Here is a 26,944-nt window from a genome sequence, read left to right as displayed (position 1 = left end):
TCCTGAGGTTCTCAGTTTCCAGCCCGGGGGGTGGTGGCTCCCTTCCTACTGCTCTGGTAAGAGAAGGCTGCACCCTGCCTTGTTCATCCTCATCTCTTCCCTCGGAAGGAGCCCGTACTGGAGGGGCACGGTGAGGAGGGGGAAGACATGAGGGACAAAAGCAGGGAGACGTGATCAGATGGAAGTCTGAGCTGGACTGGAGGGACAGAGCCCAGTGGGAGGGCTGTGGGGGGGGGCTCCCACCGTGGGAGGGAGCTGGGGGTGGGGGACTGGGGACAGAGGACTTGGCTTCCTGAGGTTGGATGTTGTAATCCTGGTGCACAAACTTTTGGCTTCAGTCCCTCCTGTTGCTTGTGGTATTTCTCTGTCCCTTCACTTCCCAGTACACTGGTGTGCGTGAGCGCGCGCGCGCGCGCGCGCACACACACACACACACACACACACACACACACACACACACAGCTGCTTTCTGTCTGGGAGTCCCGGGACAACAACTCGGATGGGATTCTGAGCTGGGAGGGACAGGAGGAGCAAAGGTGGAGGCTGGTTCCCCTCTCAGGTCCCGGCTGTGTGGGCTTCCCCATCACTGTCCCGGGCACCGGAGGCATGGAGCTGAGCTGACCACGGGAGCTGAGCTTGGGACCGAGGTGAGCAGGAAGTGGAGGACGGGCTGTGTCTTTGCAGTCCCTTAGAGGGTGCTTGAGAGGGGCTGGAGGGGTGAGTCCTGGGAGGCAAGGTTTTGTAGGATTGTGTGTGTCTGTGGTACAAAAGACTGGGGCTAAAGGTAAGTCTGATGTTGGGGCATCTTAGGACCAGGGGCATCACCCCAGCTCCCCCAAGCCACCCACAGCTTCTAAGTTGCTCAGGGACGAGCCCGGGAAAGACCCAAGACCCGAGGTGGGGGGCTGGCCCTAGGGAGTAGGTGAAGGAGGGGTGATCACCTGACTGAGGGAAGGAGGGGAAACAGACAGAGCCCAGGGAGATGGGAAGGAAGAGCAGACGGGACAAACCTTGGGCATCCCTGAAGATCCATGACCTGCAATTAGCCATGCAGATGAGGGGTTCCTGCCCTCCCCCACGGGTCAAGCAGGGCAATCAGGGAGCCAAGCGTCTCCCAGAAGGAGGAAGCTGCCCCAGCTCAGGCTGTGCGGAGGCATAAGCAGGCTTGTGCCAGAGAAGGGCAACAAAGGAGCGGTGGGGAGGTGCAGGCGGCCAGCAGCCCAACCTGGCAGCCCCCAGGCTGTGAGGGACTAGCCGGAGTCAGGTTTTGGTGCCATGCACACAGGTATGTGTGTGCAAAGGGACGTGACAGGAATGGCACCAGTGTGTGTACAGAAATGGGAACTGGTATGTGGGTGTGGGCTGAAGCAGGGCCTGGGGCATCCTGTGCCTCCTGTGCCCCCTGCGCCCCCCACCCTGGGTCCAGCGCTGGGCCGTTCCTGTGCTGGACTGGGAGGGTGACGGGCCCGAGCTGGGATCCCAGCGGCACGGGAGGGGAGCGGCATTTCTCCACCTGTCTGCTCCTCTGCTAGGCCCTGACCAGACCTCCTCCTCCTAGACCCATGCCCAGCTCCTGAAAACGGTTAATTTTGGACTTGCTAGCCTCTTGAAGATTTTCTTGGTGGGCACCACTGAGCCCAGTGTGGATGTAGGTGTCTTTGCTTCTGGAGGGCACTGACGTGTGGTGCACTCCAATGCATGACCCCGTATGCTGCTCCAGCTTGGCAGAGGTGGGAAGGGGGTGCTAGGGGCTGGAGAGGTGGCAGAGCTGGGACAGGGGAGATCTCGGGAAGGGGGAGATCTCTGGAAGTCATCTTGATTGTGGATAACACGGTTTATTCCTCACGAGTGGGCTAGGGGTAGATGGGCACAGTGGGGACTGGGTAAGGAGAGTAGGGGGGCATGTTGTCCTGTTGGCTTTGAAAAGTAACCCCCACGGGAGAGCTCTGTATAGCCTGTGTTTATGCCTGACCTCCACCTCGACATTTCTTCCCTGAGTCTAACTTGAATCCCACTTGCTGCACTGAAGGCCTGTTTCCTCTTGATTTACCATGGCTCAGGGCCAGCTTTCCTTTCCACATGCTCTTGCTTTCATTCTGCCATTCCGGTTTTTCACTCTAACCCATAAATTATGATCTTTCCAGTAACCTTTAAAAAAATATGTTGCACCAGTATCAGCTCATCAGTGTGTGTTCTCTTCTTGTCTTCCCCATCCCAATACAACCCCAACCCTGCACCCAAACTGGACTCTGAGATTTGCTTCCCCACCCTGCACTCGCCTCTGGTCTTCCCTTAGCTCACTCCTTGGCCCCACCAGGTCTCTCTTCCTTCCACTGTTGAGGACAGCTTGGCCCTGACATAGCTGCTTCTGGTCTGAGAACAGGAAGGCTTTTCTCCCGCCCACCTCCTTGGAGACCTTTGTGCTTGGGCTCACTCTGAGCTGAGCTACACTATGGCTTGGCAAGCAAAGGCAAAAAATCTCTCCTTGTCTTTTATCGATTTTATTTGTATGCCCCACCCTCCCAGCACCGCTGTTGAATGGCTCATTCTCTCTTCCAGGGAGACTTAAAGCCCAGAGAGGACGTGTGAGTTGCCTAAGTTCACACAGCAAGTTAGAGACTCCGCTCCATCACTTATTGTATTGGTAAGTTCATTCAAAAATAGTTTTACTGAACACCTGCAAGGTGTCAAGTCCTGTTCCTTCATCTCTCTGAGCTTCATTTCCTCATTGATAAAATGGACTTAATAGTAATACCTACTTTAAAGATTTTAATGAGGATGAAATTTAATAACGCATATGAAGAAGTACAGGTTTTTGGCACAACAATTAGTCAAATGTTAACTTTTATTAATATTATTATTGCCTGGGTCTGGACTAGACCTTAGGATTCCTGCCTGGTGTTTTTTCCGTTAATGTTTTTGAATTCATTCATTCATCCATTCATTGGTCTGATAACGATTCCGGGGCCACTCCTCAGGGTGCCCGAGCCCCAATTCTGTAGCAACTTCTACAGTTGGTCAGGTAGCACCATAGCACCAACTCTTTCCCCCAGGGCCAAACTGCCCTGTTCTTCCAACCTGACACTCTGGTTCTCAAAGCCTCCCCCACTCCCAGGGTCTGATGGTCTCCTCTGAACCTGGAAGCCTTCTCCTCTCCCTTCCTTCCCTCCTCCTCCCTTACATCGGGGGCCGAAGACCTCTGATTTCCATTAGGCTCCTCTCTCTTCATCTTTCTTCCTGGGCTGAGCTTTCAGTGGAAACCTCTGAGTAGGTCCCAATACCAGAATCTAACCCCGACAGGCTTTCCCATTCCTGGGATAACCTGTCCTCCAAGTCACCTTCAAAAATTTCCATAACCTCAAATGGCTCCTGCCACGCCTTTCTAACTGACTTGGGCTTGGGCTGTTGCCTGGGTTAAAAGGACCAACGAATAAACACAGACACTTGGTAAAAAGAATCCCTTGTGTTTCTCTAGAGCCTTGGAGGGGCATGGGGCACTTGGTAGCTTAGGGTCACTTTGATTTCCCCAGCGCCCCCCGGAGGTGAGGGGCACTGGGTGGGTGCTTCCCTCTGGGGCGGGAGCACCTCCTCCTGGCAGCTCCTCGGGAGCCAAGGTGGAGGTGGCTTCAGGGTGGCTGTGTGTGGGGGATGGGGGGGAAGGCAAACAAGGACTCCAGGTACAACACCGCAGTGCCCCAGTTTATCTCCTGGAGGTTGACAAATGGACAGTGACAGGGACAGAGTAGACCAAGAGAGTCCACGTCATTTCTCTGGCAGTCCAGGGAGCTTTGGGCTCTTTAGGAGAGCGGGGAGTCAGGAAGGACAGTGACCTGCTGTCATGCTCAGCCACGTCTGGGTCTCCCTTGAGGAGACCACCACCCCAGTGAGAATCGCTCTGGGATCGACCGCCAGGACCCCTTGCTTGTTCTCAGGGCAGAGGTACAACGGAGAAGGAAGAAGAACCAGGTTTCCCTCGAAGGCCTATACTTGGTCCTGGCACCAATCCCAGGTCTCATCTGGCCTTGTTCAGAGGCCCCACCTTCTCCTTCCCTCCCAATCAGACGCCCAGAGCTAGCTGGCTCCCATGTTTACCCTGAGTTGATCGATTGCTTGGCATAGGAATGAGCACACAACCAGCTAGCGGAAGACCGTGCAGTCACCTGGGCCACACCTGCCCTTTGACCTCCTGTCACCCCTGGCAAGCTTTGATCCCTTTTGGCTTGGAGGCCGGAGGCTGGGCGGGTGCCACTCACCCGACACTGTGGAGCTGGGCGGACAGGCAAGCAGGGACGGTGGCTGGCTGTAAATATCAGAAGGGACTCGCAATGAAAGACCCCAAGCCTTTTCCTCCCAGTCTACTCCTGTATGGTTGTAGGCAAGCCACTTCATTGGTCAAGGCCTGGATGTCCCCCTCTGCAAAATGGGCAAATGAAGATTGGCTCCCTATTTGTTCTCCAAGTCTTGAGAGCAAAGTGTAACTTTCAGTGTAAAAGTCATGGAGAGTTTGGGAAGAATATCACCAGCCCAACGATATTAAACCATATTCCAACAATGGGAAATGTTACTGCAATATTCCAACAATAATCAAAGCCTAGGAGGGAGAAAACAGGGGTGGAGGGCACGCTTCGGGGTGGTACGGCTCACCCCTTCTTGTCACACCAGGCTCACCATCTCCCGGCTCCACAGCCTCCCCGTCCATCACGTCGCCATGGACAGAAAAGTGGCAGTCCCCGAGGACGGGCCTCCTGTGGTCTCCTGGCTCCCTGAGGAGGGAGAGAAGTTGGACCAGGAAGGCAAGGGCCAGGTGAAGGATCGGGGCCAATGGACCAACAAGATGGAGTTTGTGCTGTCAGTGGCCGGGGAGATCATTGGGCTGGGGAATGTCTGGAGGTTTCCCTATCTCTGCTACAAAAATGGAGGTGGTGAGTTCACTTTGAGGTAGGCGTGGTGGGGAGAGCTGTGCCTTGACCGCAGGCAGGGCCTACCTGGGCATCTCCTGCCTGGGGATGTGGTAGAATGGAAGGAGGCCGGCACAGAGTCAGAGAGCCCAGGGGTTCTCAGGGTCCTCCTCTGTGAAATAGGGTTGATGCCTCCCAGGGCCACAGTGAAGGGTAACGGAGGCAATGGGTAGGACCAAGGAATCTGAGTGTGTAACCAGATAGGATAATACTAGCCTCTCATGATTCTGTGCAATGCCGGTTGCTGCTAGGAGTCATTCATTCAGCCAGTATTACTATGGGCCTCTCCTGGGCTAGGCATTGTTCTAGATACAGCACAGAACACATTCTGTGTGTTATATGTATTCTAGCGCGTGGTGGCAGATTACAGACAAAGAGGTAAAATGCATGGGATGTTGATGGTGAGGAGTGGAATGGTGGGAAGCCAAGCAGGGACGAGGGGTAGGGAATGCTGAGTCGTTGGCGATGTGCGGGACGGGGGGAAGGGCTGGAAAGGTGAAGTAAGGTGCCCAGGAAAGCTTGCGTTGAGGAGGTGACATTTGCGCCAAGACTTGAAGGAGGTAAAAGAGTGAGTCTTACAGATGGAGATCAGGTGAAGACCATTCCAAACGGAGGGAAAACAAGTGCAAAGTCCTGGGGTGAAAGTGCACCTGGCCTGTTTGAAGAACAGTGGGGCAATGACAGATGTGGAGAAGAGAAGAGATCAGAGAGGTCACAGGGCTCACATCTTGTAGGCTCTGCTCTGCGATGGGAACGGTTGAAGAATTTGAGCAGAGAAATATGACCTTGTCTCTGATTTTTTTTTTAATTTAAGAAACATAATTTTATTATTTTTCAGCACTGGTAGTAAAAATGAGCAGGGATATGGTGGGAAAGGGCCAGATTAATCTTTTTACGTGCACAATTAAAGGCTTTTAGTATATTCATAGAATTGTGTAACCATCGCCACAACTGACTTTAGAACATTTTCATCATTCCAGAAGGAGGGCCTGAAGCCATTAGCAGTCACTCTCTTGCTGCCAGCCCTTGGCAGCCACGAATCTATTTCTGTGGCTATGGGTTTACCTATTTGGAATTTCCATACAAATGGAAGTATTCATTTATATGAATTTATTTGTGACTAGACAGATGCATCTTTGCCTTTTGAAGATACCTTTATTCTTCTTGTGGAAATTGTACACATTTATTGTGAAATCTGAAATATTCCAGAAAGGTAAAAAGAAGAAACATTCCTATTTAAAGATAATTATTGTTTAGAAAACCCTTATAGGGACGCCTGGGTGGCTTAGTCGGTTAAGCGTCTGCCTTTGGCTCAGGTCATGATCCCAGGGTCCTGGGATTGAGCCCCATGTTGGGCTCTCTGCTCAGCGGGGAGCCTGCTTCTCCCTCTGCCTGCGGCTCCCCCTCCTTGTGCTTTCTCTCTTTCTCTCCCTCCCTCTCTCTCCCTCTCTCTAATAAGTAAATAAGATCGTTTAAAAAAATAGAAAACCCTTATAACACTATTCATATTTAATTTTTAAAAAAGATTATTTATTTTGGACATGGGGGGGAGCAGCCGAGGGGGGGGAGACTCTCAAGCAGACTCCCCGCTGAGCGCAGAGCCTGACATGGGGCTCAGATCCCATGACCAGGGGATCATGACCTGAGCCAAAATCAAGAGTCAGATGCTTAACCGACTGAGCCCCCCAGGTGCCCCCATATGTACTTTGACAGGTGTTTACTGAGCATCTACCAGGTATCTTGTTTTGTGTTTCCAACCTTATAGTATTATTACCAACTACTTGAACGAATGGCTCCAAGAAATAGAAATGGGTTATCCTGGCAGGTGAGGGCTATGGGGCGAGGCTGGGAAGTGGGGGGTGAATGCTGGCCAGAGATTAGGGGGGGGCAGGGAGAAGTGGTAGGGGCACTGACTTGTTTCTTTGTCCCCGGCCAGTTTCACGGACACGCGGGGCGTTCGTGCTCGAGCTGAAGATGATCCAGGCTGAGCACTCATTTCACAGAGCGCCCAGAATCCCCTTGGGATGTTTAGCGACTTGCCCAAGATTATAGAAGTGGTTGGGAGCTGCGGGCCCTGGGCGCCTGGTTCACTGGCTTGCACATCACTTGCCCTGCCATCTGAAAAGGAGGGAGAAGGAGGGTCCAGGGGACAAGTTTTCGGGTTCAGGTGCCCACACTTCCTTGTCCTGCCTGGTGACTGCACTGTGGCCGTGGCCTCGGTCCTGGCTGTGCGGCAGCATGGGGATGCAAGCGCCTAGGACTGTGTGCAGGGACACGGCGCTGAGCCTGGGTTGTCTGTGAAGAGGCAGTGCCGGCAGAGTCTGTGTTCTCGTGTTAGCTCTGTCTCAACCTAAGTACCGGGGAGGACACCTACCCTGCCACCCCTCTATCCTGTCTCCCTCATCCTCCCCCAGATGAGGGGTGGAGCAAGGTCAGGATGGCTGAGAAGGTTCTGGAAATCTCAGGTCACTGGTCTTTGGGGGTCCAGGAAAGTAGGAACGTAGGTTTCCTTGTTTCAGTTAACTTAATAATAGATCTATGTGGGAACATGACTTCACCGACTAACTCAAATGTCACCTTTTTGCTTTAGGCTAGAATTGTACTAACTCACTATGATAATAGGGTTTATCTTGAGCTGACCGTAACTCCTTAGTTAGCGGTTAGGATGTGAGGGCGATCTGGCTGCGACATCTGTCACCCCGTTGATTGCCAGGGTTGATGCGGCTGATCTGGCTGGCTAGGCAGGTGTCCCCTTCCTCCCTCACCACTCCACGGGCGCCCCGCCCGAAGCTGTGTGCTTGGTCCAAGAGGACGACCTTCCCTGATAGGGGAGGACCGTTCCTCGGTCAAGGGTATACAGTAGCTGCGCTCCCCTGCTAGGACCCCCAAACAAGCTCTCCAGGTCCATTTGTGGGAGAACGTAGGGTAGTCAAGCTTCCGAGATTCCAGACACATCCAAATGAGGTGCTGCAGGTGGCAGTCTGCCTTGCTTTAAAAAAAAAGAAATAAATAAGAAAAAAAGCAGTTAAATATAGTGTTTACTGATATATTAATTAATTCATAATGAATTAATAATTAGTTAACCAACAGTTCTGTAGAGAAAAATCTTTCAAGAGGGATGAAAAAAATAGTGTTATTGGTGTAATAATATCTTTGGTTACAAAAAAACCCCAGGGAGTCGCTAAACTAGATCATCCTCAAAAAATGGCTCACCCCAAAAGAGAATTTTATGAATTCTGAGTTTCCAGATTGCTAGTGGTTCCGGAGTGAGTGCTTGGCAGAGCTAATAAGGCATACCTTAGAACAAAGGGAGAGAGACTATAAATGCGTCCCAAGTCACCCTGTCCTCACAGATCCCTGGGGGGCCTCATCCGGCTACCCATGCCCAGAGCATGGGCAGATGCCAAGAGAACTGTGGGCCAGGTCAATCTCCCCGAGTGAGGATTCTCAGCCGTTCACTGGAGGGGAGGATGTTTGCAGTGATAGTATGTTGAAAACCCAGGGAGAAAGCCAAGAACGGACGCCTGTAGGCGCTCCAGGACCAACCTCCTCCCACTGCCTGCTGTGGCCCGGGGCCTAGCACTGACCTTCCAGGCCTGACTCAGCCTGAGGGTGGCCCAGCTCCAGGCCTCCTGAGCTCTCGCCCGTGTCTGTGGGGCAGAAGTCTATGTGCCAAGGATAGGGCTGAGGCCGTCCCCTTCAGGAGAGGTAAGGACTTCGCACAGCCAGCAGGAAGGGGCCCATGGGTCACATGCCGCCAAAGACTTCCCATGACGCGCCCTCTGGGTGAGCCCCTCAGCCTCACCCCTGTAACCACCTAAGCCGCGTAAACCGGAGTCAGTGGTGTTACTCAGGATGGGCAGGCAAAGCTGGGGTTAAAAAGGACTTCAGGACTTGGAGAATTACCAGCTACTGTGGCTCCGGAGGGCCCAGAAGACTCACAGATCCTTCTCCTTCACTCTTAACATATTGCTACTGGCAGTGCAGATGGGTAGGAGAGGCCAGGAGGGCGATTCGGAAATGCATGTCAAAGTCCTTAAAAAACTGTTCAAGCCCCAAGGGTGGAAGCAACCCCAAATGTCCATCAATGGACAAATGCATAAACAAAATGTGATATATACACATGAGGGAATATTATTCAGCCTGAAAACAGCATGCATAAACCTTGAGGACATGAAGCTAAGTGAAATAAGCCAGACACCAAAATCATAAGTACTGTGTGATTCCTCTTATATGGGGTGTCTAGAAAAACAATTCATAGACAAAAAGTAGAATGGTGGTTACCAGGGGCCGGGGAGAGGCGGGGAATAGGGAGTTAGTGTTTAATGGCTACGGAGTTTCAGATTTGGACGGCTGAGAAGGTTCTGGAAATCGATGGTGGTGATGGTTGGATAACAGTATGAAGGTACTTAAGGCCACTGAACCTTACACTTAAAAATGGTTAAAAAGTAAAATTTATGTTATATACATTTTACCACACAAAAAAAATGTACATACCCTCTGACCTACCAATTTGCCCACTGGAAATTTATACGAAGAAGACAGTTAGCTAAGTGCACAAGGATGTGGACACAGGATCGCAGTGGGGTTTCTAATGAAACAACCAAAGATACCTGGCCAGTGGAGGTATCGATGAAATAAACTAGGGTACATGCTTATGGTGGAATATGATACGGCCATTAAAATGATGCCTTCTATATTTATTGATATAATACGTTCATGATAGGTTTTTAAACGGTAGTCAAGGAATATATAGTAGGTTCTTATTTTTGCCCAAAAAAGAGAAAAAAAATATATATATGTATGTATGTGTGTGTGTGTGTGTGTGTGTGTGTTTATAAGAAAATTGGAAGGCTGTACAATGTTTTTTTTCCTTTTCCCCCTTTGTACTTTCTATTTTTCCTACAAAGTAATGTGGATTACTTGGGTAAGAGCACAGACTCAGGATCGGACCACTTGGTGTGATGCCTTACTCTCTTCATCTGTAAAATGGGAATAACAGTGGTACCTGCCCCATGGGAGGTGGTTCTGTGAGGATTCTGATGTTGGTGGAGCATTTAGAAGAATGCCTTACACACAGTAAGCACAACATAAGGGCTAAGTGTTATTTTGGTGCAGTAAACAATAATCTGTTTACCCATGGGTACACTTCTGAGGTGAGGTATACATCTTAGTGACTGAAGTGGGCACCGGCGACTTAGCATTGTCTTTAAGTTCCCTACTGTGCTGGATGCTTTTTCGGCCTGGCCTCCTGTGGGGGCCTGTAGGTCAGTGCCTAATCACATAACTGCTGAAAAACGTACCCGAGAAATGGCCTTCTCTGCTGGGACCCCAGTTTGGATCAGAGCCTGGTGGAGGGAAAAAACCATCTGAAAATTATTAGAGGAAAAATAATTTTTCCAAGGTGTTTTGTTTGTTTTTCTCTAAAATGTAACACACTTGATAATTTAATAAGCATATCAAATTATACAGAACACATGTTTTGGTTCCAAAAATAATAAATGGACTAAGTTTGTAAAGCACACTGAGAAAATAAATAGTGCATCTATTAGGATATCCACCCAAATGTTCACTCCTCTTTCTTCAAAGGTCTTTCCTATCCTGAGTGGGGTTCAGACTGGAAAATTTCTGCCCGTCCCTGTTCGCAGACAGGAGGAAGCCGATGTGGGCCCCTGGGAGGGTGGGGAGGGAGACTAAGGATGCCGAGCAGTGGGACGCTGGCCTCCCAGATGGGTCGAGGACTCAGCCCCTGCCCCCTCTTGTTCCACAGGAGCCTTCTTCATCCCCTACTTCATCTTCTTCTTCACCTGCGGCATCCCGGTGTTCTTCTTGGAGGTGGCGCTGGGCCAGTACACCAGCCAAGGCAGCGTGACAGCCTGGAGGAAGATCTGTCCCCTTCTCCAGGGTGAGTGTTCCCCTGTGCCCTCCTACCAGGGTCACCAAGCGCCTCCATCCCTCCATCGCTCCTCCCCTTTCCTTCCCTGCCCCCACCTTCTTATTCATCTACTCTCATCCTGTGCGAAGTGCTGTGGGGGACACAGGAAGAGTTGTCAGACTTTGGCGGGCCCAAAGCTTATAGATCCTGGGGAGGAAGGCACTCCTCAAGAAAGACAATACAAAATCACCAGTGCAAAATTAGATGCAGAGCTTGGAAGGAGTTCTTGCAAGTGAGGAATCCTGGAGCTTCATCTTCATCAGCTTCCTGGAAAGCTGTTCCTGTGTATATGGCGCGGCCCCAGACGTGCCGCCGAGGTACATAACCATAGGGATGATGATGATGATGGCTAACATCCCCTGAGCCCCGCTACGTGTTAGGGCTCAGGTAAGCACTTTACGTGCATTTCCTCATTGGATCCTCCAGTAACAACTCGCTTAGTTATTTGTAGATGAGAAAATGAGATCCTTTACTGAGGATTTGAACCCAGGTCTCCCTGAGCTGAAAATTCATGCTTTTTCTCATGTTAGGAATTAGGTTAGGGATTAGGTTAGGGACAGCTCCTGTTCTCTCCATGGACTTGCTGGCACTAATGTGAGCGGCTTGGGGTGTCCTTCCCCCACCCCATCTTTAGCTGATTGGGCCAGTCCCCTTGGGGGGGGCTCCCCAACCCTTGTCTCTGAGAGGTTCCTTGCCTATGGGAAATGAGGAGAGGACTCTTTCCCTCACGTCAGTCTCTGAGGCAGCCCCAGGGACTAGGCTATCTGGGTTACAGCCCAGCTTAGTAGGTGGGGAAACCCTGGCTCCTGAGCAGGCTGGGAACCTGACCACTGATTGGGGGTTTGGTTGCGGGGACCAGGCTCGTCTGGTACTGATTCCTCTTGGGGCACCCATGGGACCCCTGGAGGAGCAGCAGTGAGGGGCTGGGGAGGGGCGAAGCTTGGCCCACATACGTTTCTACTCAGGAGTGGCGAGTCCTGCTGGACGATTGTGGCCTTAGCCAGAGCAGCGTTCTGCTCTGGAGCCCAGCAGTCGCCTAATGTCCCACCCAGTTGGGCTCTATCCCTAGGACCAAGCGAGCTCCTGGGTGGCAAAAGGTAGGGCTGGCCTCTCTGGAACGCATCTACTAACTCTCCAAGGGGGTCACCACAGATAGGGTGAGCAAACCAAACATTGGAGGGGGGTCGGGGGGAGGGATTCCTGCTCCTTCCCTCTTGGCCAAGTTGAAGAGACAGAGACTCCAAGGCCTGGAGTCTCAGGGTGTGTGCACCGATGTTGGTGGGAGGGTCCAGGCTGCCTGCTACCTGCCCTCCACCGGCCTGAAGGCACCCACCCCACAGTTCACCCTTCCAGCACACGGAGGCCCCACCCTGTGCTCACCCACCCTCCCTCCCTCCCTCCTCAATTTACACACAGGCACAAGTTTCCTCCCCAGAGGTCATCCCTTTCCTCAGAGATGGGGCACCCCCTCCCCCCAGCCTGGCTCCCTGCCTTCCTCCCGGGTCCGGTCGGGTGTTTACAGGCGGTGGGAGCACAGCGCGTTCCGGCGGCGAGTGGCCGCACAGTGGCCGCTTGTTTGGGTGTATGGGTGTCTGTGTGTGTGCGCTCCGAACAGCCCGGCCGCCCGGGTCCCCGGGGACCCTCCGCGCCATCAGCAGCCCCGGCCACCGCTCCTCCCGAGGCCCCAGCCCACGGTCGCTTTAGGGCGCCCCCGCCCCCCACGCCTGCATGCTTTGCAGAGACCCAAACGCAGGAAAACACGGGGCGGGGGGGCGGTGCTCTGGTCGAGTTGGCCAGGCCCGCGGGAACAGACAATCAGGGTGGGCTCGCCCGGCCAAGGGCTGGTTTTGTGGACAGTCTGCATTGATTTTCCGACCTGCCTCGGGGCTGTGCTTCGTTAAGTCATCCTGGAGCCCGGGCTTCCCGGGCCACGGGCCCCTCCCCAGGACGCGGGGCGGCTGGGACCTGGGACAGGGTGCGGCGCCCACTCCTCCGCCCGCTTTCACACCTTGGGACTAACGGCCGCCCTGGCAACGTGCTACTTTTAAAATGACTGTGGAAAAGATCCCACGTTTGCAGGAACAGGCGGGCTGGGGAGGGGGGAGGCGAGGGGTGGGGGGACTGCGCCTGCCCTTGCTCCCTCCCAGCCCCACCGCCAGCCTCCACACTGCTCCCCCGCGTCCGACCTGGGCGCACAGGTCCCGCCTCGGCTGACACTCTTGCCCCTTGCTGGGCGGTGAGCTGGCATTTTGAGACCAACTCAGGCTCCAGGGCTCTTGACAACCAGCGACCTCTTCTCCTTTGTTTTTTTCTTTGCTGGTTTCTTTTGGTTTTTGCTCTTATCCTGAGACTGACTCTTACCAAGATTTCCCTACTTACTCCTTTGTTCTTCCTGCCCTTTTTCATTTTACAAGTAATGTGTGATTGTCATAGAAAAACTAGAGAATGCAGATGGACAAAAGGAAAAAAAAACTTTAACAAGTGAACCAAAATCCTATCACCTCAAGAACCACAGGTAGCTTTTGGATGACAATCCTTCCAGAGTTTATCTCCTAAAAAAAAAAAAAAAAATGTCAAGTAAATTATGCATAATGAGAAAAAAATAAAAAAATAAAAAAGAAGATATACATTCAAATATATATATTGCAAAACGAAGAATGCAAACCGTGGTGTTCTGTAACCTGTGTTTCTTAGAAAAATGTGCTGTCTGAGGCTTCTTGGGCCAATAAAGAAATCCTGGTGGTTGTCTTCGGGTAGCACCCAATCCCCTTCTAGCCGCGGCGGGAGGCTTCCGTGTGGCTCTGCTGGGCTAACTTGATCTCTTGGGTTCTCCCTGTTGCTACCCTGTGCCTCCCCTCCCCCCGTAGGCATTGGTCTGGCTTCTGTGGTCATCGAGTCTTATCTGAACATCTACTACATCATCATTCTCGCCTGGGCCCTCTTCTACCTGTTCAGCTCCTTCACCTCTGAGCTGCCCTGGACGACCTGTACCAATAGCTGGAACACAGGTATCCATGGTTTCGGCCCCTGAGCTGGGGCCTCTCCCTGGGGGCAGGGCCAGGCGGCAACCCTTGCCTCAGAGCTGGGCTGTGCAGGCTCTGGTGCCGTCCTGCTGGCTGACCCTTCTGTGGGAATCTGGACTAGCCACCAGGAGAACCGAAAACCCCACCCGACTGAATGTTTTGTGCCACTGTGAGGGGTTATCATCACTCACTCCGTGCCGGGTGCTAGACATAGAAGGCTGAGCATAAGCCCCGTGGCCCAGCGCTCCGTGAGCGTGTGGTCTACTGGTAGAAAGGGACAAATTAATCAAATAATTAGAAATTGCGATGGGTGAATGAAACTGCCGAAATGGTACCACAGTGGGAAGAAAATTGCTGGCTGAGGGCTGAAGACTGAGGAGGAGCCCACCATGTGAACAGCAGGCTGTCTGGGGGGAGAGCAGGCATGAGGACACAGTCCATTTGTGTGTTGAGTGGAGAGAGTGGGCCAGTTCTGGGGGCTGAGGGATCTGAGCTCTGTGTCAGAGGTTGGGTGGCGGGGTGGCCAGAGAAACTGCCAGATTCACTAGAACAAGAACAGTAGGAGGAACATGGGGAAAGGGGGCTGGTCCCATGAACTGCCTGGCTGGTCAACTCCTGGAAAATGGGGGCTCCACAGGAAGCTCTTGGGACTGGGAATGATGGGGACTGCCAGGCTGTAAGGTCAGAGGGTCAGGGGGGACGAGGGTGAAAGGGCATCTCTCCCCATCTGGTCCCTAGCTGATGCACAGCCCCCCTTGTCCCCAACAGAGCATTGCATGGACTTTTTGAACCGCTCGGGAGCCCGAACAGTGACCCCCTCTGAGAACTTCACCTCACCTGTCATGGAATTCTGGGAGTAGGTGCTGGGCTTGGATGCCACGTGCCAGGGGCCACAAGCAGGAAATTTGGATGTCTGAGGTCTGGGACTTGGAGTGCGAGTTTAAGCCTTTCTGTGCACGCTCTCCAGTGCTTACCCACCTCCCCCTGGCACATCACTGGGACCTGGGCGAACACTCACAACTACCCATACTTGTCCACTGACACACTCCCAATGACCCCGAGTCCACCTGTGTCCAGCCAGACTCACACACTGACCCATGTCGACTTGCATCCTTGCACCCATCCACACCCCCAGGCACCTACCTACCTACACCTTCACACCTACCCACATGTGTGCTGTGTTCACTGGTGCATGGCAAATGGGCAAATGGTCTGCCCCAGCTCAGGAGAGCAGATGGTACACATCACTCCCCAGCTCCGTGTTCAGTGATGTTATGTTAGTAGCTCGAAATTGGCCAAAGTGAGCGTATTGGTACTGCAGAAATTGGCAAACCCTATATTCACACCTCTGCCATTCCACATGGCTATGCCCTTATATCTGCCCATGTCCACACGTGTCCACCTTCATTCTTACAAAGGTCTGCCTGTACCCTCATGCTTACCCAAAACCCACACGTATTTGCCAACACCCACATGTGTCTACCCTACACCCTTATACGCATATGCCCTCATGTCACCCCGAACTCACACATCCACCAACACTTACGCACACACATTTCCACCACTCCCTGCATTCTTTAGATACTAAAACATATTCAGCCCCCGTTTGATACCCATGTACTTGTGCATCAACCTGCCTATGTAAGTATCTACTCTCCATCTGCTCATCCATACATTACTTACCACCCTCACTCTCTCTCTCTTTCTCTATCTCTCTCTGTACAACAGAGAAAGCTGGATGGTTAGAAAGACAAAGATACCTATGGGATTACGTGATTTGGTCTTCTAACAGCAGGGGCATACAGACCACAGGTGGGAACATGGCATAGCCATGGGGGGCTGCAGTGGGATGCAGAGGGGAAGTCTGAAACATGAGACCCGGGGGGTCAGCTCTAAGAATCAAGAGACTTGAAGACAAATGTCAAGTTGTCCCCTTTTGTCTTTCACCTGGTTATTTTTTTTTTTTCCATCCTCAGGAGACGTGTTTTGGGCATCACCTCAGGCATCCATGATCTGGGGGCCCTGCGCTGGGAGCTGGCCCTGTGCCTCCTGCTGGCATGGGTCATCTGCTACTTCTGCATCTGGAAGGGGGTCAAGACCACAGGCAAGGTGAGGTGTTCTGGCTCCTGGTAAGCTCTCTGTGGCCCCCAGAAGCCATGGGGACACTCACAGTGTCCCTCTGGAGAACTGAAAGAGTAGTGTAAGGGAGAGGCAAGGTGAGAACAGGGGAACAGTAGGAAGAGTTTAGCTCAGTACAAGGAAAGACTTTCTCTTTCAATATGACTGTAAAAGACCTGTTTACATAAGTAACATACAGATCAAAATAAGAAACACGGAAGTCCTCCTAATCACTGTACCAGCCAGCATGGTGGCCATTTGGATCTAGTAATCCCCGTTAATATTTTGATATTGCCTTCTAGTTTCCTTTATAGGTGTGTTTGTGTGTCTCTGGATCTATTATGTGTGTACATGACACAATTAGGATCATACACTTTTACGACTCGCTTTTTGTAGCATGTGGTATGAATCAGCAAACAGAACTGTCTTTGAAGTGGTGAGTTTCCAATCATCAAGAGGGTTCAAGCCAAGAACGGACAACAGTGGCTTATTGTACGCGTAGAGAGTTCAGATTTGAGCCATTATTTCCAACCCAGGGAATCTGAGGTTGATGCTTCGTGCTTTTCAAAGCCAGGAATAGACAAGATACTGACTGCTCTGATTACCCAGTTCTGGGGGCAGCCTTCCCCTTCCCGGGATTGTTGTAATAATAATAAAACTAGTAATAGTGATAATAACACAGATATTGCCGTCACCTCCGGTAAGGAGCTGAGCATGCTCAGGGAGCAGAGTGGACCCCTCAGACAGTCTCCATATCCCAGAGCTCAGGCCACTGCTGCCCCTCCAGACTTAAGCCTGGAAAAGTACAGTTTAAGGTTTGCCACAGGTCACTGTGTGGATCTGCTCCCCCTCTGTCACCAGGACCCGCCTTCACCAGGGGGCAAAGGGAGAACAGCCAGGATGAGAGATTTTGGGAGACCAGATTCTGGATTTTAAAATAGTCCTCGAAATGTTATGGCTGGAAGCTTGTGCCCCTCCCCGTTGCCCTGCGGACATGTATCTCATACTCCACGTGCCTCGAAGCCCGAGACCCGCTAGAATGTGTAAAGGAAGGTGTGGAGAGTTGCAGGTGCTCAGCCCCTCTTGGCGTCTCTAAGGAGGTGTCTGATGCTGAGCTGGGTGTCACTCTTGCTGCCTGAGGAGGGCTGACAGGAGGACGGCCATAGGCTCCCTGGCACCTCCTGGCGGCTATGTCCACAGCAGGAGTGACCTGAGCCTGTTTCCCTCCAGGTTGTTTATTTCACAGCCACATTTCCCTACCTGATGCTGATCATCCTCCTGATCCGAGGCATCACCCTTCCCGGAGCCTATGAGGGCATCATCTATTACCTGAAGCCCGATTTGCTTCGCCTCAAGGATCCCCAGGTAGGAGCTGTGCTGGGGACCAGTTCCCCGCTGTCTCCCACCCCAAACCACAGCTGTACTTTTGAAAATCTCTGGTTGCTTTTCTCTTGGTTTAAAGGCAATATATCAGGCGCCTGGGTGGCTCAGTCGTTAAGCCTCTGCCTTTGGCTCAGGTCATGATCCCAGGGTCCTGGGACTGAGTCCCGCATTGGGCTCCCGGCTCTGCAGGGAGCCTGCTTCTCCTTCTTCCTCGGCTGCTCCCCCTGTTTGTGCTCTCTCTGTCAAATAAATAAAATCTTTAAAAAATAAGAAAAAAATAAAGGCAATGTATCCCCACTGGAGAACAATTAGGTAAAGATCTCTTGTAATTGGCTATATCTCTATGAGCATTCTAGTAGATTTCCTTCCAACTCTTTTTTTCTTTTTCTTTTTTTTTAAAGATTTTATTTATTTATTTGAGAGAGAGAGAATGAGAGATAGAGAGCACGAGAGGGATGAGGGTCAGAGGGAGGAGCAGACTCCCTGCTGAGCAGGGAGCCCGATATGGGACTTGATCCCCGCTGGACTCCAGGATTATGACCTGAGCCGAAGGCAGTCGCTTAACCAACTGAGCCACGCAGCCGCCCCAACTCTTTTTTTCTAGTTCGTGTGTGTCTGTGTTTTAACATAGTTGAGATAATTATATAGAGATGTATCTTTTTTCATTTAAATTATATTGTAAGCATTTTCCATGTTATTAAATTCATTTGTAAATGTCATTTTAAACACTTGCATATACTATGTTCTCCATCTATCATCCATTCAGTCACTCATTCACCCAAAATGTACTGAGGACCGGTTAAGGGCCAGGTAGTGCTCTAAGAATGGAGTGGGCAGTGTGCACAATAGACCAGGTCCTCTGAGCACTCACACGTGGGGCAGGTGTCATCAGTCTGCTCTTATTCTTGGACATTCAGGTCAGGCACTTTTTTTTTTATGATCTTATATATAGCTGCAATGGACACTGTGTTTAAATCTTGGACCACATCTCTGATTATTTCCTGACAGTAGTCAGACTTGGAATCACTAAGTCCAAGAATATGTGCGTTTAAGTGTCTTGAAATGTACTGGCTTTAGAGAAATATAGACTTTCTCCACCAGTATTGGAAGGTACCCTTTTTTTCTCCAGGGCCCATGAGAGATTCCATAATAATTCATTTTAACCCTTGACCTTCAATAATTTGAGAGATCAAAATAGTATCATTTTGGGGTGCCTGGGTGGCTCAGGTGTTAAGCGTCTGCCTTCGGCTCGGGTCGTGGTCCCAGGGTCCTGGGATCGAGCCCCGTGTTGGACTCCCTGCTCAGTGGGAGGCCTGCTTCTCCCTCTCCCTCTCCCTCTGCTTGTGTTCCTTCTCTCACTGTGTCTCTCTCTGTCAAATAAATAAAATCTTAAAGAAAATAGTATCATTTTGTTGTTTTAATTAATTTATTTTTTTTTACTACTGTGAGGTGGGACATTTCCACACAGATTTACTGTGCACTTTTATTTCCTCCTCTAGGACTTGTCTGAGCACATTCTTTGCTCCACCCCCCCCTTCCCCAAGGAGTCCTAGGTTTTTTTCTTTATATTCTAATGAAGTGGCTCTTGGCCCCAGTCTTGGCTGCCTGAGGCCCTCAGTGCTTTGGAGTGAGCCCCGTGCTTTCAGTTCTGCCCTGCCTTATCTGGGCGCCGCCCCTCCACCCAGGAAATCCGAGTATGTGGGGTCTTCTGAGTGCCCCCAGAGCCACATTTAAATGGGCCTGCCTGTGAAGTGACATGTGAGTGCAGGGTGGCGAGTGAGTGACTCCTGGGGGCACACCTGGGGGCCAGTGGGGTCTGAGGGGTGATGGCCAGGTGCCCCCCCCACCCCCTGCCACTTTCTTGGGGTCTCATATAGGTGTGGATGGACGCGGGCACCCAGATCTTCTTCTCCTTTGCCATCTGCCAGGGGTGCCTGACCGCCCTGGGCAGCTACAACAAGTACCACAACAACTGCTACAGGTGATCGGAGGGGTGGGGTGCTGGGCACCCTGGGGTGGGGGGCTGGTCTTCCTGGAGTGTCCACAGGGAATCTAAGCTTCAGTTCCCAGACTGAATTTCTTTCTCCCCTCCTTTTCTCCCTCCCTCCCTACCTTCCAATGATCCTTGATCTTGGTCCCTCCCCCATTCTCTCTTCCATCCCTCTCCTCCCGTGTCTTTCACTTCCCTTTTCCCTCCCTGCTCCCCACTGACTGACTTTGGATCTCTCCTCCCCTGAGGGATTTCTTCCTCTTTTTTCCCTCGGTTCCTCTGCCTCCCCGCCCCCCACAGGGACTGCATCGCCCTATGCTTCCTCAACAGTGCCACCAGCTTTGCGGCCGGGTTCGTGGTCTTCTCCATCCTGGGCTTCATGGCCCAAGAACAGGGGGTGCCCATCTCCGAAGTGGCCGAGTCCGGTAGGTACCACTTCGCTCTCTGGACCCTGAGGGGAGAACACAGATCCCTCCACCAAGGTCCCAGGCAGGAGTCCCAGGAGCTGGCTGATGGGAAAATTTTTAGCCTCTGGGGCCCCTGCTTGGCACCGAGGAGGGCCTCCTGAACCATGGGGGGTGGGGAGGGAGCGGGACTGAGGGTGGGTGGGCAGACCCACAGCTGCAAGCATGAATGGATGCACACACCAGCTTCCCAGAACCAGACAAGCCAAGTGATGGATGAAACTACCCTCCCCTCTTGCACCACTCCTCCACACACACACTCACACTCTCTCACGCACACACTCATGCACACTCACACAGTGCCTTGGGAGAAGGCTCTTCCCTGAGGGCAGTGAGAGCAGGAGGGAACTCTGCTGACCACGCCTTGTGCCTGGCAGGTCCTGGTCTGGCCTTCATCGCCTTCCCCAAGGCTGTGACAATGATGCCCTTGTCCCAGCTGTGGTCCTGTCTTTTCTTCATCATGCTCATCTTCCTAGGGTTGGATAGCCAGGTTTGTCACCCCGCCCACCCCACCGCACCCCTCCCTGCCCTGGCGACCCTCTTGCCAGCTTCTGCGTTTCTGGCCATTACTTCCCTCCATCTCCTTTCCCACTGACCATACATTCCAGATCCCCCTCCACTTTCTGGGGCTTGTCCTTGTAGTTGGTTGGGTGACCCCTGGTCTCAAGACCAACCTATTCTGTGGGGGGGCCACCTGCCTTTTCCCCCCAGGCCTGACCCTTCCCCATACATGGACACCCCCCTCCCAGATGGCCCTCCAGCCTCCTTCCAGCCATTCAGCTCAAGCTGCCCAGCCCCGCCCCCCAGCCTTGGGGAAAGAACATGTCTCCCCCTCCAGCCCCCATGCTGGAACCCTCTGTTGTAGAGATGTGGCTGGGGCGGGGCTGGCCACCGCATGTCTGCCCTTGAGCACCCCGCCCCCATGCTCCTGTGCGTCAGCATGGGTGAGTGGGGTGAGAGGGGGCCAGGGCAAAGGGCAAGCTGCACCTCTCACCCCAACTCCCCTCCTGCCCGCAGTTTGTCTGTGTGGAGTGCCTGGTGACAGCCTCCGTGGACATGTTCCCCAGTCAGCTCCGGAAGAGTGGGCGGCGAGAGCTCCTCATCCTGGCCATTGCGGTCGTGTGCTATCTGTTGGGGCTCTTCCTGGTTACGGAGGTGAGCAGAGGTGTGAGCCCCCCCGCCCCCCCCGCCCAGGGGAGGGAGCCAGGGGGCACACCTTCCTCAGTGGCTCCTTGGCGGTGTTGACACCGGCTCTACCCTCGTCACAGTAAGGTTGTAGGGACCACACAGTAGAAACTTACCTGTGTTCAGTTAGCTCTTTTGGTGTCAGGTGACAGAAACCAAATGCTAGCCAGCTTGAGTGGAAAAGGGAGTTTTTGGGGGGCCAGGAAACTGAAAAGTCTAGAGATAATTGGTTTCAGGTATGGTTGGATCCAGCTGCTCTCCTGACATGGTCAGGAATGCCATTCTCAGCCAGATTCCCCCCCTGATAGTAAAGAATGCTGGTACAGCTTCAGGCTGACCTGCTGCCACCCCCACCACCAGCCCCCAAGGAAAGAGAGGGACCGTCTCCCAAGAACACGGTGAGCGTCCAGCACTGGCTCTGCTTCGGGCCTGGAGCAGGCTGAGGAGCACACTCAGAGTGAGGTGGTGCCAGGTTCTACGAGATAGGATGCTGGGCAGAAAAAACAGTGTATGTCGGAAGTTGTTGTCCTGAGGTCAAATGAGGGGCCTGGGGGCAGGGGTAGGCAAGGCCAACTCCCTTTAGTTGCAAGGAGTGACTTCCCACGGGCTGGGCAGGATGGGGGCCCAGCTGGGTGTTTGCACTCTCACTGCAGAGTGGGTCCCCTGCGCGCCCTGGCCAAGGCCCTGCCTAGCTCCACTGACTTCTCCGCAGGGCGGGATGTATATCTTCCAGCTGTTTGATTATTACGCTTCCAGTGGCATATGCCTGCTCTTCCTGGCCGTGTTTGAAGTGCTCTGCATCAGCTGGGTGTACGGTAAGTGGAGGGAAGAGAGGGAGGGGGAGCCTCTGGGCTCCCCCCTCCCCGGAAGGCCGTGATCTGCCCAGGAGGAGAGATCGGCTGTGCCGGCCCTCCGGTTTCTATAGGTCTTTGTATTGCTGCCCTGGGACGTTCATCCATTGCTGGGAACCCAGGCATTTCTCATTATGGCAGATAGAGCTCGGGTAAGGTAGTTTCTACAAAACTGATTTCCCGCAATAGTGAGAGGAATTAGAAACAACAGGGAACAGTTTTCTTGATACAGAAGCTGCTGGAAGCCCTTCGCCAGTGGGAATCCTAGCCAGAAGAGAGATTTAGGGCCACTTCGTCTGAGCATCCCCATATCCCCACATTCCCTTTCTAGGTTATCACCCAGACTTTGCTTGAATACTTCCCTGAACAGGAAACTCATTCCCCTATTTCTGAGGTAGCTTTTCTCCTTTTGGCTGTTATGCATTCCTTTCTTCTGCTGAAGTGAATTCTGCCTTCCTTTGACTTCCACCACCAGCCCCCCTCAGTGCTGGGGTGACTCGCCAGTGGTGCTGAGTGTTAGAACGTTCCTGCCTGATGACAGTAGGGAGGGGGATCCTTTATGCATTGAGTCAATGCACTGCTAATGCCAAGCAACGTGCTGACGTGTGGCATACATAATCTTGCAGCTCACACAGCAGCCCTTTGCAGGGGGAGGCGAGGCTCAGAGAGGTAGGTCTCTTGCCTGAGCTCACACAGCTAGTATGTGGAGGAGGCATCGTCATACCCCAGGACCCTCGGGCTCCACTGCACCAGGTTGGGGGAACGCACTGCCAATGTAACAAGGCTTGGGGCAGAGAGGGTAGGTGGGTGCCATGTAGTGGGCATGAGTAGGAAAGCAACGAGTAGGAAGGTTTTTATTTCGCTACCCTAAGCCTTCCTGTCTGGTGCCCTCCTTCTCCCTGGACATGTCTCCTCTCTTCTCACCTCAAGCATCTGATGTCTTTCTGATTTTCCTCTGCTTCTTCTCAGAACTTGTTCCCAAAGAGGATCTGATAAACTCCATCAGAGTGAGTTCTAAAGAGCTGAGGAACCGTAATAGTTTACACCCTCCCAGCAGTATTTGGTTGTTAGCCGGGGGAGAAACTTGGAAGTCAAAGGAATGACTCCCTAATGGGGGCATTTCATGCACACCGGTGATCAGTGGGAAGTTATTTCTTTGCTGAGGAAGGGCCAGAGAGGCCCTCCAAGGGTCTTTCCTGATGGATCGGTGGCTCTCTCCTCCTTAGAGGACTGGCTGGGCCTGGATCTGGAGCAAACAAGGACAGTAAACAAAACCAGTCAGTGTTTCTCCAAACACAGATCAAGGCTTTTGCCATGCCTTCCTGAGAACGCAGAGTGGTTCCTCCAGAGTCTAGACTGTTGTTCCCTTCCCAGTGGCTTTCTGGCCCTGTGTGAGTTTAGCGTATTAAGCTGGTACAGTGGGACCCTTGCTGTTTTTGCTGTTTTGACTTGAAACCGAATTCCTCTCTGCAGCATAGATAAATGAGCATTTGCATAGCCATTGTGCCATTTTAGGCCCACATCCTCCTCTGTGGTTAGGATTTAGGGTCTTCATCCCTAGACAAGGGGACGAAGGATTGCACCGGGAGGTTGGGTGACTCTCTCGAGGGCTCCCAGCTTTTTGGTGGCAGCCCCTTCTCCCTCCTCACTCCCTGCCTTGTGGCTGGGGTGCCAGGGACCCATCTCATTCGCGTGCCCTGATCCAGTTTCCCCTCACAGGGTGGGGGGAAGAGGGCAAAGCCAGGTAAGTCCTCCCCAAATACCCACAAGCTGTCTCCTTCCTCCTGTTCTCACACTTTTCTCCCACCGCACCTGGGCAGGGGCAGATCGTTTCTATGACAACGTTGAGGACATGATTGGCTATAGGCCATGGCCCTTGGTGAAGATCTCCTGGCTCTTTCTGACCCCTGGACTTTGCCTGGTATGTGCCCACCCAGCTACCCTCCTGCCTCCAGAAGACTTGGGGACAGGGAACAGGATGCCTGAGTTCTGGGGCTGCTTCCCCGCCTATCCAGTTACCTGGGGCGGCTGGTCCGTTTCCCTTTCTAGGTTGGTTCTCCTGCCCTTCCTTTCGGGGGCTGTCTCCTTCCCCTGCCTCATTCCAGTTCCTCTTCCATTCCTTTCTCTCAGCACCTCCATCTGTTGCCCGACTTCCCAGTTAGTGGTCTCTTTCTGTCTGCCTGCCGAGGGCTCCTCCACCTTCTTTCTTTTTTTCAGAGCTCCTCCTGTCTCAGTCCTTGGGCGGGGGTGGGGGGGTGGGGACATGCCTTGGCCCAGGGCTTGTAATGGCTTTTACTAGTCTACCTCAGTGATGCACTACAGTGCATTAACTTGTCCTCTGTCCCTGGATATTGAAGCAGGTGAAGAGAGGATTTCAAGGGCTCTCCGTCTCATCTGTGTCCACCTCTCCCTCCTTCCAGGCCACCTTCCTCTTTTCCCTGAGCAAGTACACACCTCTCAAATACAACAACATCTACGTGTACCCTCCCTGGGGCTACTCCATCGGCTGGTTCTTGGCTCTCTCTTCCATGGTCTGCGTCCCACTCTTTATCATCATCAGCCTTCTGAAGACCCAGGGTTCCTTCAAGAAGGTAGGGGCCGGGGCAAGTGATGCATGAAAGGGGGTTGCTGAGAGAGGTTGTAGGCAGGACACCATGGGTGGAGCCCAGCTCTGAGTGTGGGGCAGCGCTTCGGTCTCATGGAATCTTTGAAGACCGGTCCAATGGCTTCATTTTCAGAAATGTTAAAAAGTCCTGGAGTCCTAGACCTTCAGAATCTGACCTCCAGCAGATCATGTGGGCAGGTTGACCAAGGGTAAACTGTCAGAGGCTTAAGGAGGAAACTGAGTCCCAAAAAGAAAGGCACCCAGACACAGAGATTTAGAGAGCACAAATCCTTCGCTCCCAGGAAACTAATAACCAGCTATTACAGTTCATTTCATACACAGCCTCCTGGCTTCTTTTCTTATCTTAATTCTGGGGAACGACATGCAAAGTCTCCCTGTTTAGAATCTAAGACATGCATTCCTGGAAGGGGGTAGAGCATGTCCCACAAAGACATTATACTCGTCAAAATCTAACAGGCCTATAAGTTACCAAAAAACCCAACCTGCAATAAGCAAATAGGCTTATTTTCTTTCTACATCGAGAAGGACCAGAGATGGATGCTGTTGGCATTTGGTTCAGCTGCTTAAAGAGGTCACTAGGGACCAAACTCTTCCTATATTTCTGCACCTTTGTCTGAGCATGTCTTCGTCATCATGCTCACCACCTCATGGTCACAATAGGGTTGTCATGATTCCAGTCATCACATCTGCATTCAAGGCAAGAAGGAGGGGGAGGAGATGGTACCAACACCAGTAATAATAGTAGTACTACTACTCATATAATAGGGACTTATTGATCACATTATAATAGTAATAGTAAGAAGAACAAAAATAAGCACTTATTGATCAACTTACCTTTGCCAGGCATTGTTCTCTGAACTGTGTACTATTATCATCCTCGATGTACAGAGAGGGCACAGAGGGGTTAAATGGGTTGCCTACGATTGCGCAGGTAGTAAGAGAGCAAGGATGGGAACCTGGCCAGTTCCTGGTCCTAGTCACCATGGTGTTGTCTCTTCTCTCTTCTCAAAATATTTATTCCCGTATTCACTCAGATTCTACTGACTACCCTCATGTGCCTGGCTCTGACCTGGGCCCTGGGGATACACACAGGACGGAACATCTGTGTCTTTCTCACCAGTAGCACCCATTCGTTCCCTCTTGTCTCCACAGCGCCTGCGACAGCTCACCACCCCTGACCCCAGCCTGCCACAGCCCAAGAAACATCTGGATGGTGGTACCAGCCAGGACGGCGGGCCTTCCCCAGCAAGGGAGGGGCTGGTAGTTGGGGAGAAGGAGACCCACTTGTAGGATGTGGCCAGCAGCCAGGTGGCTATGGAGCCAGGAACCTCTGTCAGGGCCACTACGGTGGACAGCCTTCGCCTCTGTCTCTTACCGCTGTCTGGCTGGGAACCTCTGTGATGTCCGTGGGTGCCCCCAGCCAGAGGCCAGGCCGCTCTCTTCTCAGCTGGGGCAGCTCCTTCTGGTGGGCAAGGGGTGGTCCCGCTGCAACACGCCATCCTGTTGGAACACACCTTCTTATTTATAAAGGAGGGTGGTCTTCTTTGAGTCCACCATCTGATTCTAACACATTACGCTGTATGGGAGCTCCCACTGTAGGGATGTTCCAGCTTCCTGTATTTGCGCATTGGGAGGGTAGCGCTGACGGGAATACGTATCACACTTTGACTCAGAGAGCCCGATGGAACACAACGTGTTGGAAGTGACAACTGAACACGCCATATTGGATTCTGACATTCCATTAGAGGGGGTCCTTCCCTAGGCTTGGTGTTCTGGAGTCCATGGGGAAGGAACTAGAGAACAAAAAGCCTTCACAAGCCATCATGGTCTTGAGTTTTCCTGGAGGCCTCTCAAGGTGTCCCTGGTTCCACACTCTTCCTGCAATATGTGTCCTCAACTCACGGAGCATTGGAATGGAAGGAACTTAGAGACGATCCTTAGACTGTTCTTTGCTTTCCTGTGCCTGAGGCAGACATTGCTAATTGATTACAGAGTCTTTCCCACTTCACAGTCCTTCCAAATACAGTGCTCCAGGAAGCTCCATTTGCCACCCTGCTTTTGTCCTGCCTCCTGACTTCATGGGTGAGGAAACCGAGGACCAAAGAAAAAGTGACTTTTTCACGTTCACATAGCTATGCCTAAAACCTGGCTTCCTTTTTTCAGGCCAGGGTTCTTCCCATGAAACCCTCCTGCCTTAGTTAACAAGCATGTTTGGATTGCCTGCTACCGTGTGCTAGTCTTCTCTGCCTCGCCCTGTTCCTGTTTAGTCTGCTGTCTTGGGGTGGGAGGGAGAGGGTCCCCTCTGTAGAGGGCTGAGCAGCTTTCCCCACATTGGCATCCCTACCTTGGCATTTCCTCTGCCAGCCCATACTCCTCTGACCAGATTTCCTCTCTGGACCCTTTCGTTCTTG

General features: G+C 52.3%; 1 protein-coding gene across 6 annotated transcripts; it reads left to right on the top strand.

Annotated features, from left to right (window-relative positions):
• Positions 1-60: 60 nt before the first annotated feature.
• SLC6A12 (solute carrier family 6 member 12) lies at positions 61-26,748 on the top strand. 6 transcript variants are annotated; one of them, XM_027594640.2, is made up of 16 exons: positions 61-130; positions 2,560-2,644; positions 4,663-4,922; positions 10,729-10,863; positions 13,761-13,901; positions 14,685-14,772; positions 15,893-16,025; positions 17,265-17,399; positions 19,295-19,398; positions 19,708-19,832; positions 20,249-20,361; positions 20,889-21,026; positions 21,769-21,871; positions 23,728-23,828; positions 24,328-24,498; positions 25,686-26,748. In XM_027594640.2, the coding sequence occupies exons 3-16, from the start codon at positions 4,709-4,711 to the stop codon at positions 25,821-25,823; spliced, it is 1,839 nt and encodes a 612-aa protein (XP_027450441.1). In that variant the 5' UTR covers positions 61-130; positions 2,560-2,644; positions 4,663-4,708; the 3' UTR covers positions 25,824-26,748. The 6 variants fall into 6 exon arrangements, with proteins under 6 accessions (XP_027450441.1, XP_027450440.1, XP_027450442.1 ...); XM_027594639.2 differs by lacking the exon at positions 61-130 and adding an exon at positions 439-647; XM_027594641.2 differs by lacking the exon at positions 61-130 and adding an exon at positions 458-647 and having other exon boundaries at positions 4,687-4,922.
• The last annotated feature ends 196 nt before the right edge of the window (positions 26,749-26,944 follow it).

This window comes from Zalophus californianus, chromosome 9 (genome assembly GCF_009762305.2).
Source record: "Zalophus californianus isolate mZalCal1 chromosome 9, mZalCal1.pri.v2, whole genome shotgun sequence".
NCBI lineage: Eukaryota > Metazoa > Chordata > Mammalia > Carnivora > Otariidae > Zalophus > Zalophus californianus.
The sequence above is the reverse complement of the archived record's forward strand: the minus strand, read 5'-3'. Positions and strand labels throughout refer to the sequence as shown.